The sequence below is a fragment of the Zea mays genome, chromosome 1 (assembly GCF_902167145.1).
Source record: "Zea mays cultivar B73 chromosome 1, Zm-B73-REFERENCE-NAM-5.0, whole genome shotgun sequence".
Lineage (NCBI taxonomy): Eukaryota > Viridiplantae > Streptophyta > Magnoliopsida > Poales > Poaceae > Zea > Zea mays.
Window position 1 is genome coordinate 261,993,523 of NC_050096.1, and position 16,053 is coordinate 262,009,575.

Genomic DNA, 16,053 nt, shown 5'->3' on the forward strand with positions numbered 1-16,053 from the left:
CACCCAAGTGCTTAATAGAATCACTCGGTGATTAGCGTAGGTACTTTGCGAAGTGCTTAGGTTAGTTAGACCGCTTTAGCGCTTGCTCTAGGTGAACCCTAGTTAGTTGAGTGAGTTTTGTAAAACCACACAACCCCTCGGCTCTTGCGTGAGTCGTTGTAATTGTACCGAGTGGGGCGAGAGTCTTGCGAGACCGTGACAACCGCGTTTGTGTCACGGCCGCCACCGTGTACCGGAGGGAACGAGGCCCGCGGCGTTTCGGCCGGAAGCTCGATAGTGGAGACGGCGGGGAGCGTCCGAGAGGAGCCGGAAGCGGAGCACCACTTGCGCGTGGAGAAGGCCCGTGGCTCTCTACGGAGTTACTCGACCGTGGTGCTGGGCCCTCGCGTGGGCTTCCCTTTGCGTAGGGGCACCAACGAGGATTAGTCGGGACCTTGCGTGGTTCCGGATACCTCGATAAAAATACCGGCGTCATCCACGAGAGTTTGCTTCTCTACTTGGCTCTTTACATTCCGCATTTATATTAAGCATTTAAGTTTCAATCTTGTATTCATACATATCTAGTGTAGATTGAAACTTAGCATTTGCGGTAGAGATAGCAACACTTAGACAAAACCTAGTTTGCTCATTCTAGTTTGACTTTTTGCATAGGTTTTGCTCTAGGGATTTAATTGTGGCCTAGTTTAGTAAAAGTTTTAGAAGTCCTAATTCACCCCCCCCCCCTCTTAGGCGTCACCCGTTTCCTACAATGAGGATGAATAGGATGGCTTTAATGATGATGGTTCTAATTATGAATTCTGGTATTTCCTCTATGAGAAGGTTTCTTTGGGATAATAACTTGGGTCTTTATGATAAAATCTGGCTTCTACTAGTAATAAATACTCGACGAACTAAAAACAAACACCTTGAGCTTAACTCCACATAAAGCTAGTCCACCTCAGCCAAATGGGGCATTTGCTGAGTACGTTGATGTGTACTCACGCTTGCTTTAACACAACACTAGGTTGTCCTCACTACAACCACTGCTCAGGAGAAGACGAAGGCACAATGGAGGATTTTCAGGAGTTTCAGGACTATGATGAGTTTTAGATCTGGGTTAGCGACAAACCCCCACTCAGCTGCCTATGAGGGCCTTATCTTACTATGTTTCACCTTATCATTTTGATTACCTGTTAAGTTGATGACTATGTGGATGTCTTCGACATCATGATGTAATAAGTTAATACCTCTCTATGTTATTATTCGAGCACTATGCAATGATGTTCATTTATGTAATTGATGTGTACGCGAATTCTGCCTGGCATATACACGGTTCACATTCGGTTTGCCTTATGAAACCGGGTGTGACAACCTCCATGAACCTAGAGGATTTACACACTGGAGATTACTTTTATCCTCGTATTATTTCCTAAATAGTACACACTCCTTCAAACAAGCATGTATTTGCTCATACGACATCTTAAATGCACAAAGAAGTTTCTATGCCTCGTACATTCTCTTTAGCATATCGTGATACTCTAGAAGCAGACTGCTAATAGCTATCAACTTACCATCGAAGGCATCTCGACTTAGGCAATACTATGACTTTAATGCCATTATGCGTCCAATGGCATCTAGCTAAGAAACTTTGTCTTGCATTGAAGGGTTTTCTATGCCATGACAAACATGTCATAGAACACCTTAGCGGTTGCCTATGGCTCCTCCTCCGTACGTACTTCAATTAATTGTGCCTCGTGATAGTCATTTAACATGTCACTACCCCAGCATCAGCATCATAATCCTCGCTGCGTGGTCTCACCACCTTCCCTCGCATATGACCGACATCACCATGGTAGACCCATTGGGTATAGTCTATCGTAAGTCCATTCCTACAAAGATGTTCCCTCATGACCATATTTGTTTGTATTTTCTTGTTTGCACATTTGTTTTAGGGACAACAACTTTTACTTGCTCCTTTAGTAGCCTCACCAAATGCTTGTTCCAAGAAATCATCAGTCTTGTCGATCCATTCATTGGTTGACCTGACCCTGACTTAAGCGACTCGTGTACATCCACACACGGTATCCATCTTCTATCATATATAGTGGAGAGCTATATAAACATCAATTGCATCTACACGAAATTCCTACTATCTAATAGGTGAGCATAGGTCCTAATCCCACCTGAGGACACATAGATGAGGTTAGTTTTAATGCTCTTCTCCTACCCGAGACAAAATTTTGGCAGCACCTCGCTGTTCTCCAAAAACACGTCACGACAAGGAGTGTATGTACCCGGAGAACAACATGGAGATGATGCATAATTCTGTGTCAGATCGAAGCAGACAATTGAAACTAACCCCATCTATGCATCTGTGGGCTGTCCAAAAAGCATGGACAATTCTAAATAGATACGGTTATATATATGCAAAGATATTCATATTTCCGACCGTATCTCTTTCGAATGGGAAACACACAATTGGGTAATGTGATCTATGACCATGATACAGAAATAGGGGTTATACCTAGGGTGGAGGTGAGTCGGGCTAGCGAGGTCATGGCATGTCGGTGCAGTGACGAGGCGACTAGGTACAAGATTAGGGTTGCCAAGGTACTCTGGCTCAGCTTGAAGGGCTCTTCTCTGTTGATAAAGGAACATAAGACTGTCAATACAATATTTCGATAGCACCCCTAGCACGGTAAGGTTTCCAAAACTTGCAAGAAAACTAACATCACGATGGCTGGCATGCACATATATATCAACGACACGATGACCAACAACTACATATGTATTTTCAATCCATACAAAAGAATATATCCAACCACATATATAATAATGTCAAGATGGATGACAAGTACTACTATGACTCATATAACTTCTACTACTACTACCACTACTACTACTATTGCTACTATTTCTACTACCATCACTACTACTGCAACTACTAGTAATACTACTTCAGTGATAGTAGGGTAGACCATGGGAGCAGATCTTATGAAAAAGTAGCAAAAGGCTGTTTCTTAAAGTGGTGGAAAACATATTACAACTGGTCTATTTTGAATTGAATTTGAGACTTAAATAACTTTCGTAACCGCAAGGATCATAGAAATACCCACATAAATAGTAGTAAGACACCTAATTCATGGTATGAGAGTGCGGGCGTGGCAGCGGTGCAGGGCGCATGCGACGGATAGTAGAGCTCGGGCGGCGTGACGGGGAGCCGGGGCGGCAGGACGACGACAATGGGAGGAAGGAGAAGAGTGATTGGAGGGGCTGACGACAAGAGTTGGTATCGGGTATAATCCCCTCCTTTGCCGAGTGTCTAAGATACATCATTCGACAATGGTTGTTATTTTTTTAAAATGTTTGCCGAGTGCCCCTGATTCGATAGTCGGCAAAGATATTTTTTATTTTTTTAGAAATTCTTTGTCGAATATCGCCTGATTCAGCACTCGGCAAAGACCTTCTTTTTTTTCTTTTCCAATTATTTTCCAATTACTTTGCTAAATGCCATAGGAACTGGTATTTAAAACAAATAAAAACAACCATATTCTCCTTTGCCGAGTGTCCTAGCGCGACATTCAGCAAAGGGACATTTTGCTTAGTGTCCTTTTTTTAGCACTCGGCTTAGTATTTTTATTTTTCTTCTTCTTGCCCCAAAACATTTTTTGTTGCGTTTCTACAGTACCTGGAACTACGTGCTCAATTTTGGCACATTTTTGCTATATCTAGTAAATTTATTTCATTTAATTGAATATCTTCGTAAAAATTTGAATCGCAAGCCATTTAAATTTTGGAAAAAATGAATGGAAAATGATAATCATGTTATTGAGTATAAGTTGAGGCCATATCTAGGAACATACCATAAATTTTGAACATCATGTTCATAAAACATGACCACATGAAGTTGTGGTCTAGTTGTTTTTAGATTGTATAAAAAGAAAACAAAATCAGAACATCGTGAAACTTGTCAAGATACCGTGACATCATATGTGGAGGTTCTGATAAAAAGTTGACAATGTTTCGTGAAAGTTGTCAAGTATGATGCTTACAAACTGAAGAATCTTCGAAGAAGATTCTTGATTTAATGTGAAGGCCAACGAGGTGGTAATCATCGTACATGACAGACTTTCACAAGACCTTATTAACTTTTTATCACAGCCTCCACATATCATATCATGACATCTCGACAAGTTTCATGATTTTCCGACTTTGTTTTCTTTTTATATATTTTAATAATAGCTGGACCGTAAGTTTGTGGTTATGTTTCGTGAGCAAGCACAACAGGAATCACAAAGGTTCCTGTCCGCCACAATAATTCTCGTCAACTTTTGGGCTAGTCGACGAGAATTGAATAATTCCCGCCCGCCCGCCTGCCCGCCACTAGCTGATGTGGTTTGTACTAACTCTCATCAGCTAGCCCACCAGCTAAAGGGAGTTAGTTAACTCATATCGGTCACCAACTCAGGTCGAAGGGGTTTAACTAACTCCCGTCGGCTACCGTCGGCTAAGGGATTGGCCGACAGGGGTTACTAAATTATACGAGCCATGCTAGCCCTCGTGACCTCTCCTTCCACACGCTCAATGCTCTTTTTTCCCATGCTCACTTAGCCACCGTCCTCACACCACCCGCATGCGCTTAGCCATCGCTACCGTTCTCATGAGATTGGTCTGCTCGGACCGCCGCTGCACCGTCCTCTGCTCCGCATGGACCACCCTGCACAGTCATCCTATTCTCCCTACCACAACGTTGCACTGCCATGCACCCGGTCACGATGCCACACCCCCGATGCCGCCCTGCACCGTCGTCCCCAGCCAAGCCACTACCAAGCCCCGAGCCCTGACGACACCGAACGCTACCCCATTTTTGGTTGCTTGGAGGTATGGATTACGGGCATGCTAAACGTGTGTTCCATAAGGATGCATAAAAGATAGTGTAGAATTCATTATACTATGCAAGGATCCAGATAACGAATATTTATTTTCAATTGATCGAGATGAATAAGGTCGCTTGACCAAGAAGAAAGGGTCCTCAATGATATACCTCACTGATCAGGAACAATACCATGAGGTTATTATTCAATTTGTTTTATTCATTTTTTAATGTTGTGATTGATATGATACCTAAGCTTATGTGTGCATGTGATGGTTCCATGGATGACACCCGTGCCAGATGCCTACTATGCTTGGTACCGACGCTGGGCTTCCGAAGGTAGTCAGAAGTGTCGACACAACACATGCAATATTAAGGAATCGATCCTAACCATAACTTCGATGGCGATGACTACCTCAGAAAAGCCAAACAAATGGTAAGATTGTAACTATGTCAATCACTAATTAGTATGTTTATTCATGAAAGTATTTTCTCTATTCAGGAAGCTACGAGTGGCCAAAAGCCTAGCGGCATTGAAGTGTTTATGGTGGGCCACAAAGGACCAGATTCTAGTAACCACGAGTAGATGTGCAGCTAGACGCCCACGGATCGGTTGGTGAGTTTTGGCTCAAAACTATAAAAAAATAAACTATCGAAGTTTCTGCATTTGTAAGTGTATAAATGGTGTATAAGCAACATATGGGGAGGAGATGGTTTGACGTCATGGCTCCGAATTTGATTGGCGACATGCATCATTGGATCCCTCAGCCGTGCATGCTAGTGGTGATGACAAAGCGCATGGACATTTAGCTCTAACTTATCGAATTACACAATTGCTACTAACATGTTCATGCACTTAACACATTTTTGAAACACTTGTAGGTACACACTTTTTGATGGAGTGATTGACTAAGTTGAGGTGGGATCTTAGAGGATGGGTTCATCGTCCCGTAGCTCGATCTCTCGTCGGTCGATGGAACAAGATTTGTAACTAGTGAGGTTGCGCGAAGAGATGAGACAATAAAGGGAATACTTCTTGGTTTGCATGCAATAGAAACAAGTGATGTTTGAAGTAGGTGTAACTAATGCAAACTCTAAATTCGTATATTGGAAAAACCTCTACAATACTAACACATTTGTTTAGGTATGAACGCAACAACAAGGCATGAACGTAACATTCCAGAGCTTCCACTGTCGGCACAATGAGCCTGTTTCCAGCTACAACAACTCAGGTCTACCATCTCATTCTAGTAATTATAGCAAAACTTAGCCTATTGTCTGTTCATGTGTCATTTGGTAGCTATAGGAGATAAAACATGACTTTTTATCTAATACATAGGAATTGGGGATGCATGGACACCAGTTTAACACCCCCTGCACACCAGTTTAACACCCACACATATATCTGCACCTAGAGATCAGGTAAGTTTGGTAAGTCTCAATCTATTCATCTGATTTGGACATTTGTATTCAACTTGTGAATATTTGCATTCTTCGTACATCGTGGTAGATGCAGGTAAGCTGGGATTGAACCAGGTTGAATAGCTTTTGTGGAGTCCCTCTCCACGTACCCTCTTCCTGGTGGCAGCAGAAACCAAAGCTCTAATTATCCATGTGGCAGCTTTCGACCGTTAGGTGTCGTCTGCGGTTTACTGAGTGTCTGGCTTTACTAAGTATCCAACACTAGGAAAAAAGGCATTTTGTCGAGTGTCATTCTTTTTTGCCGAGTGTCCAATAACTACCGGAATCTAGCTCTTTGCCGAGTGTTTTTTGTCGGGTACTCGACAAAGAAGTCTTTGTCGAGTGCCGCACTCGGCAAAGTCCTGCTCTCGGTAACGACCACGTTTACCGAGAGCAAGACTCCCGGCACAGAAAAACACTCGGCAAAGACACCTTTGTCGAGTGCTCAACACTCGGCGAACGACGACTCTCGGCAAAGGGTCGTCAACCACCGTCTAAAGCTGACGGTCATTATCTTTGTCGAGAGCCGAGTTCTGGCACTCGGCAAACCCGTTCGACACTCGGCAGAGCAAGCTTTGCCGAGTGTCAAGTATATTTTTATTTTTTTATTTTGCCAACCAAACTTTTTGTGGTATGTTCCTACACTATGTAGACCTACATGTACCGTTTTGGGACAATTATAAAAGTGTTTTATATAACTATTAGATTTAGTTCGTTTATTTGAATTTTTTCGGAAAATTCACATTTGAACTGCAAGTCACTCGAAACTTGGAAAATCGTGCTTGCAAAAATGATATGCATGTTTTTTAGCACAAGTTATGACCGATTTCAGGAACAAACAGGAATCTTTGTGCACCATGCTCACTAAACATGGCCGTGAACTTGTCATCCAGTTGTTTAAAAATTATATAAAACACAAACTAAGTCAGAAAATTATGAAACTTGTCCACATGTCATGATATCATATATAGAGATTGTGATAAAAATTTGAGAATGTTTCCAGAAAGTTGTGAGGCACTATATGTAGAAACCTAAGCAACCTACACATGAAATCATAGAGTTTCAATGTATTTCCCTTAGGTTTCTACACATAGTGCCTCACAACTTTCTCAAAACATTCTCAAATTTTTATCACAGCCTCTATATATGATATCATGACGACATGTGGACAAGTTTCATGATTTTCTGACTTTGTTTGTGTTTTATACAATTTTTAAACAACTGGATGGCAAGTTCACGGCCATGTTTAGTGAGCATGGTGCTCGAAGTTTCCGGTCCACTCCTAAAATCGGTCGTAACTTGTGCTAAATAACATGCATATCATTTTTGCATGCACGGTTTTCAAAGTTTCGAGTGACTTGCAGTTCAAATGTGAATTTTCCGAAGAAATTGGAATAAACGAACTAAATCTAATAGTTATAGAAAACACTTTTATAATTGTCCCAAAATGGTATATGTAGGTCTACATAGTGTAGAAACATACCACAAAAAGTTTGGTTGGCAAATTAAAAAAATAAAAATATACTTTGCCGAGTGCCCAGAGGATGGCACTCGGCAAAGCTTGCTCTGCCGAGTGTCAGATGGTGGGTACTCGCCAAAGGATTTTCAAAAACCCTAAAGACAGACTTTGTCGAGTGCTTGTCAGTTTGCACTCGGCAAAGACATCTTTGCGAGTGCCAGGTACAGGGCACTCATCAAAGTATATTTTTAATTAAAAAAATTATTTGCCGAGTGCCAGATCGCGGGTACTCAGCAAAGAAGTGAAACTTAACAGACCGCAGCCCTCTCCTTCTCCTTTCATTCTCTCTCACTCACCCACCGTCGTGCCCGCCTCCCTCACCCGCCACCGCCGCCGTCGCGCCAGCCTCCCCGGCCATCTCCCCCGCCGCCGTCGCTCCCGCGTCCCTCGCCCATCGCCCGCCTCCCCGGCCATCTCCCCCGCCACCGGCCCGCCAACCACGTCACATCGGCAATCGTTGCTGGGCCGTCACGATCTCCGCCCGGCCGCCAAACCCGTCGCCCCGGCTATCTCCGGTAAGGTATACATTTAGCTATCGAAACATTTAATATCCATGTAGTGTATATACTATCGAAGCATTTAGGTATGTAGTTGGTGTACATGTAGTTATATAAATGTAGTACTATAAATGATTTTATAGTTTCCATGTAGTATATATAGTAAAAATGTAGTTTGCATGTAGTTATGTAGTCTTGTTGTGCTATCTCTCATGGATTGAATATATATTCACGATTGGCGGCCATCGTGTCGTTGATGTATATCTGCATGTGTCAGCCATTGTGCTGTTACTTATATTTGCAGGCTTTGAAAACCTCCTCGTGCAGGGAGGTGCTACCAAAATTTTTTGTTGACAGACTTCTTTATATATGTTAGAGGATGGAGGACCGTGAGTGGATGTACTCTGCGAGTCTTAGGGATGAAGAGTCACGACTTCCACTAATGGATTGAACGGATTCTTCCTGTGATGGTTCAAGGCTATGTCCCTAAGCATGTCTGGCTAGCGCTTTCAGAGTTGAGCTATTTCTTCCATCAGCTTTGTGCAAAAGAGTTATCTAGGACCATGGTTGCAGACTTGGAAAGATTGGCACCCGTGTTACTGTGTAAGCTTGAGAAGATATTTCCACCCAGCTTCTTCAATCCAATGCAACATTTGATTCTTCATCTCCCCTATGAGGCACGAATGGGGGGCCGTGCAGGGACGTTGGTGCTATCCAATCAAGAGATATCTAAAGACTATTCGAAAGAAATGTAGAAATAAATGCTAAATCGAGGCTTCTATTGCAGAGGCATACATTCTAGAGGAGGTATCAAACTTCACAACAACTTACTATGGTGACAAACTGCCGAGCGTGCATAATCCACCCCCTCGTTACAATGATGGTGGCAATGAATCGAACCTCAGCATATTTCGAGGCCAACTCAGAAGCGCAAGTGGCTCGACCACCAAGATCCTGACACATGAAGAGTGGTGGCATATCATGCTATATGTATTGACCAACCTTGAAGAGGTGACGTCATATATGGAACAATTTCTTCATGAATTCTGGCGTCGATCAAGGGACCCAACTCCACAGGAATATGATACCCTTCTTAGAAAGGGTGCGAGAAATGGATTGTCTGATTTCATTTCCTGGTTCAAACGTAAGGTACGTGCTTAGTTTGTCAAAGAGATCCTTCTATGAACTCAATTTAGCGTCTTTTAACTTGCGAATACTTGCAGGTCCAAAGAGATCCGTCTATGAGTGTCGAATTGAGATAAGTAGCCAACGACTTTGCTTATAGGGTCAAGAAATATTCTGGGTATGACGTCAATGGATACCGTTTTCGCACAACAAACTATGACCAAAGTCGGCCCAACGAAAAACGTGTTCTGGAGTCTTTACGCCCGGCCTTGACGATGTCAATTATTTTGGACGAATCGAAGAAATATATGAACTCAATTTTCATGGTTCCAAACCTCTTACTACAGTGATATTCAAATGTCATTGGTTTGACCCTCAAGCGACAATACAGACACATTGTAATCTTAGGATAGTCGAAATTTGACAAGATTCCACCTTATCAGGAGACGATGTCTATATCGTGGCCCAACAGGCCACACAAGTGTATTATCTCCCATATGCGTGCCAAACAAAAGAACATCTTAAGGGTTGGGGTGTTGTGTATAAGGTATCGCCGCACGGTAGATTACCTGTTCCTAACGATGAAGATTATAACTTAGACCCAGATACATATGATTGAGAGTTCTTCCAAAAAGATGGGCTAGAAGGACGATTTGATATAGACTTAACCGAAGCTATCAGAATGGACGTAGATATTAAAATGGTTGTTGATGAGGAGGATGATGAGGTGCAAAATGAGAATGACTTAGTAATCATTGAAGGCAATGACATTAATGACGAACTTGCGCCTTCAGATGGTGTTGACTATGAAATGGATAGTGATGATGAGAGTTATAATCTAGCTAACCCCGACACATATGAAGATTATTTTTAATCGATGTAATGCTATAGTTTTTTTTTATTTCGCACCTTTTTCTAAATACATCTTTTATATGTGCTTATTTGTTTACTCTTAATTGCAGGTTGTTGGACAAAGATGGTGGGCGGTTGGCTGAGGAGGGGGAGGGGGAGGAGGAGCAGGAGGCGGAGGAGGCACAGCAGGACGACGACGTCAAGCAGCAGACGTTGCAGGAGGACGACTACGTCCAGCAACAGGCGCGCAGCACGACGATGACGACCAGCAGCAGGATGACGACGACACTCAGCAGGACGCCTCAGGTTCTGGTGCCTTAGGTTCGAGGAACGTCTACCTGCGATGTCCCACGAGTCTCCCTCAGCGTCCAATACTTCGGGACATGCGGCCGCTGATTCGGTCATATGGGGAGAGGCATGTAACTTTATGTTCTTCATTCTTGTTCATATTATATTTTCAAAATCATAATATAAACTAATACTTTTTATTTATCACTTGGACATGTCTTGTATGGTTGTGGAGAATGCTGGAGGTCATCGTCGCAACCCCAATGGCATCCTCGACCTGCTGTGTAGAGAACACTTCACTGGACTAAGTTGAGTACGCCGGAGTGACGGGCCCAGCCTACACCTTCGACCACTACGCCGTCGCCCCCGATGCAGTAGACCAGGACGGCAGGGAATTCAATAACAAGGCGGAGCGGGTGAAGCAAGAGTTGTGGGTAAGTCTTACTATAATGTAAAATATGTTGCATCCGTTGTACATTCTTGAAATAATGTATGGATACATCATTTTTGTATGCATAATTTCTTCAGATGCAAGGCTGGGTACGAGGCTAGGGCGGATGTGGTGGCGACCAGGAGCTGTAAGAAGCTCGTCGTGGACATGCACTATGAGGCATGAATCCAGGCCATCGTCAGCTACCACGGCTCCGTCCTTGGGGAGAAGGTGACCAAGCAGCAATCCGAACCATGTCGTTGACCAGGGACTAGTACCTGCAGGTAAAGTCATGCATGTTTGGTACCAGTACTCCATGCATGAATTTAATTTTATCTTCTGATATGCAGTGTACGTGTTTACTTTGTAGAAGATTCCATATTGGTGCGCCGCACATCCTCTGTGCTGGGAGCAGATGGTGGATAGGTGGTGCTCGCCTGAGTGGACGAGGCGCACAACTCTAGCCGGGAACGACGTATGATGATGCAAGGTCCCTCCCACCACCAAGGCAGCTACAGCCTAGGCCAATATGTAGAAGCATGGGTACGCCCTCTTTTTTAATTAGGTATATAACAGTGGATTAGATATTATTTCTAACTATTTCGTTGGTTTTCTTGCAGTCGGCGTCACATGGTGGCCAGCCTTGCTCCATCTTCTCGGCTTATGCTATGGCCCACAAGGGCAAGGTGACATCCGACGTCACCTACAACCCGGATGATGGGCCCGTGGCGTACAACAACCCTGCCGTCTAAAACCGCCTTCATGACTACACCGCCATGGCACAGGAGGTCCATGGCCCAGAATACGATCCGAGGACCGAGCAGATCGACCCCGATGTCCTCATGAGGGTCGGACGTCGGAGGAGGCAAAAGACATGGGTGGTACTGAATTGCCGATGGGGCAATCGGCTCGTCGTCCGCTCCCACTCTGTCTCAGGTGCGAGCAAGGAGCACTGGCTTGAGTCCAGCCATACGACCTCGGTAGGACAGCTCACATCATCGCATACAACAACTCAAGGTTAGTGCTTCTACAACTCGTCATTCCTTTAGTTATATAACTTCTCTTTGAGTTCCTATAACATTGGCTTGGAATACTACAGACCCAGCTAGAAACAGATAGGAGGGAACGTCAGGAGATGGAGGCAAGGATGGCGGAGATGTTCCCGTACATGCAGAGCCTTGACATCGCACAGGGTTTCGCTCCACCACCTCCATTGTTCCCTACAGTTGACCCTGATCTGTTCCATATTACTGTGAGTATCAAAATTGTAGTTAGATGTTGGTAATGCATCAAATGTAACATATGCAATCTCTTCTCTGTGCAGGGACAATCTGGGGCGGCATCCAACAACCCTCATGGATCGCCCAGCCCATCACCGCACCAGTCCAGCCGCCCACCTCGATGAGACTTATGTTTTTAGTGTTCAGACTTATGAGATACTTGAGACTTCAGAACTTGTTGGTAATGCTGTGTTGGATACTTATGTTTGTGTTGGATACTTATGTGAGAACTTGAGACTTATGTTCTTGAGTGTTGGATACTTATGTTTGATTTATGGTCTTTGTGAGATATGTGATGTATATGTGATATCTGTGATGATTATGTGATATTTGTGTTGTATATGTGATATCTTTTGTTTGTTTGGATGGAATAGAAAAACAAATAAAAAAGGTGTATACTGGTCACTTTGCCGAGTGTTACACTCGACAAAGGACCTCTTTGCCGAGTGTCAGGATCATAGCACTCGGTAGAGAAGCAACACCTGGGCTCCGATAAAGCTTCTTTGCCGAGTGCTGTGGCCCTGGCACTCGGCAAAGAACCTGATGTCGGGCTCCGCTGGTGGACCCGTTGCCAAGTGCAGGCTGGAGACACTCGACAAAGGTAACTTCTTTGCCGAGTGTCTCCTAGAACACTCAGCAAAGGCGTCGTCTCCGTCACTCGGCGCCGTGACGACCGCTTTTCTTTGCCGAGTACCGACTGGCACTCGGCAAAGGCAAAGAAGTTGATGTACTGTTCGCCGAGCTCTCTTTGCCGAATGTCAAAGCCCACGATTCCGGTAGTGAATGTTAGACAAAAAGACTCTTTGTCAAGTGTCTTTTTTTGTGAGAGCATGGTTAGGATCTAGGCAAACCACATGTTTGCCGAGAGCCTTTCTTTGTGGAGTACTGCACTCAACAAATTACCTCTTTATTTGTCAAGTACCCAATGTTTTGCCCTCATAAATAGATTTGCACGCGGTAAAGAACGTGTCTCCGATAGTGATTATATGAACTGTTGTAAGAACATTGCAACATTGTTGTAACCATGTTGATAATTAAGCCAATCATAGTTAAATTGGAATCTTATTGATTATCTGGAAGTAAAAACGTCACTTACTGGCACTGTGAAATGATCAATTGATTATAGGAAATATTAAGCCAAACTATGTGACCATAAAATAAAGGGCCTTCTGATCATCTGATGTATCTACCCTAACGTCTATCGTGTGGCAAATAATATCACAAACAATAATTCTAATACTCAATAATGGTTAAATCTTAACGTGCGTCTACGACAACAAACTTCAGTAGATCGGAGGCAGATCAAGGGAGCTCCAGAGAAGCATGTCGCTGTCTACTGCTTTCGCCTCCTGCGGCGGAGGGTTGTTGGCTGCTTCCGGCGAAGAGCTCGTTGCTTCCGACGAGAAGCTGTTGCTGCAGCTGGAGCATTCCTCATGGCCGACGACGTTACCTTCCGTGTCTTTTACTTCTAGTCTTTGCTCTTGTTCCTGCTGCTGCCTTTTGCTCCTGCACGCGTCCCTCAGGCCTGAGAGCGCCAGCTCGTGCTTTGCAGCAGTGGCGTGGTCGTCACCGTCGCCGACGCGCATGCGGAGGCACTCCGACACCCCGCTGAGCGCGTAGAGCGACGCGGAGATCTTCCTCTCGTACTTCATCCTCTTCATGACCTCGTGGATCGCGGCTGATGGCTCGCCGGCGCCCTCGCTGCCATAAGTAGGCAGCGGCTGCATCTCTACCGCGTCGACGTCGCCCAGGTCGGCTGCCACCATTTCGAACGGCGAATACAGCCCCGCCGCGCCGTCAGCGTCACCGCCAGCTGGTGACGGGCGCTTGTCCATGAACCCAAAGTCCAGCGGTGCGTCGGTGTCGTCGACCTCCTTGCAGGCCACCACCACCTCCCCCTCGTCGCCGTCGTCCTCCGTCTCTTGGGAGCAGGTGGACCCCTCCTCGTGCTTCACGACGACGCCGTGCTCGTCGCTGGTGCTGTCGTAGCTGAGGAAGTCGTCGACCTGGAAGCTATACTCCTCTGGGCCGCCGCCGCCGCCGCCGCCGTAGCCTTGCTGGTGGTGCTGCGCTGGCGCCTCCCGTGTGACACCGACAGCGCTTGCACCGCGTGCTTTCTTGAGGTGGAGGAGGAGGAGGTTGGTGACCTTGGACGGCAGAGCGGACGGCGCTGCAGGCGCCACCAGCTGGTGGTGGGGCGGCGCCATGGCAGCAGCAACGGCGGGGACGGCGGCGGCGCGGGGCCAGAAGTTGGTGCGGGTGTTGGAGCCGCGGAGGAGGCAGGCGGCCTCGTCGTAGGCCCGGGCGGCCTCCTCGGCCGTGTCGAAGGTGCCGAGCCACACCCGGATCTTCTGTATGGTGTCCTTGATCTCGGCCACCCACCGACCAGAGGGCCGCTGCCGCACGCCGACGAACCGCTTCCGTGCCCGCTGCACTGCCGCCACCGCTCCCACGGCCGCCGCTGGCGCAAAGCAGTTGGCCGTAGCAAGGCAATGATTGTCGTCGGCCAAGCTGGGACACGCCTTGCGCTTGAGTGCCATGGGTACGACGAATGGAGGTGGTGGTGAAATACTTTGTGCTCTGCTGCTGCCAGGTATATGTATATATGCTATGACTATGAGCATGAGATGGGTGCGCAGAGTATAAATAATGGTGCGGACTGCGGGAGCAAGAGCTCTGAGAGGAGGAAGAAGAGAGACGGAGGATGCATGAAGTGGCTCTTGTTGCTTGTGCAAATAGTGAACGCGTCGCTCCTGAATAATCTTCTTGATGGCTAATGCCTTGGACTCTTGGTAGCTTTACAAATGGAAGAGGCGCTGCTGAGGACTTACGTGATATATAAGCCCGGGGTTTGCTGATTAATCGATATATAAGTAGTGTTTTGACTGATATATATATATAAAGTTCCTTGCTCCGAAAGTTAACACGGTCTGGACAGACACCATTTAATTTGGCTTAGAGGTGGTCAATCGGGCCGCCCGATCCGTTTTGGGCCTGGCCCACTAGGTACAGTTAGAAAACCGGGTCGGGCCATCTAAGCCCGCGGGTTTGTTTTTCTGTCCAAGCCCGGTCCGCAGCGGGCCTAAAAGGGCCAGGCCGACCCCGTTTAGCACGAAAAAAGCGGGTCGAAAAACGGGCTAAGCGAGCCAGTAAACATGGTTTAGTGCAAAAAAAACGGGCTTAGAGGTAAACGGGCCATGCCTAGTTTCATGTCCGAGCTTAACCCGCTTATTCGGGTCGGTCCGGACCCGCATAGAACCGGGTCGTGCCGGGCTCGGATCGGGCCCAAACAACGGGCTTCGTGTCGAGCTCGCGGGCCTCGTGTTTATTTGCCATCTATAATTTGGCTTGACCAAATATGTATTTGGGAGTGGACACAGAGAGCAATTCAGTGTTGTTTATATATGCATATAGACTGTGCTAACACTAAGTTCCCACAAAGCGGAGAGGAGAGGTCGATGGCGGCAGACCGGCAGCAACGTGAGGGAAGGGGTTGACACGGCGGCAACGGCGCGCGAGTGAGGGGAGGGGTGGCAGTGACGTGAGGGAGAGATGAAAAGATGGATAATCTAAATAATATTGTCCATTTGATTGGAGTAGGAGAGAGGGGTTATCTAGCAATCTGAACCGTTGGTTGCTACTCGATGTCTTATTGTTTCCAAAACTGGTTGTAGACTTGTGGTAACCGTTTTTCCCTTTAAAATTTATTAGAGCATGCATAAATATGTGAATTCGAATGTTCGATAAAA

General features: G+C 45.7%; 1 protein-coding gene across 1 annotated transcript; it reads right to left on the reverse strand.

Annotated features, from left to right (window-relative positions):
* Positions 1-13,559: 13,559 nt before the first annotated feature.
* On the reverse strand, positions 13,560-14,844 carry LOC103645487 (putative AP2/EREBP transcription factor superfamily protein). Its single transcript, XM_008668529.2, has one exon. The coding sequence runs from the start codon at positions 14,842-14,844 to the stop codon at positions 13,588-13,590; it is 1,257 nt and encodes a 418-aa protein (XP_008666751.1). The 3' UTR covers positions 13,560-13,587.
* Between the last annotated feature and the right edge of the window lie 1,209 nt (positions 14,845-16,053).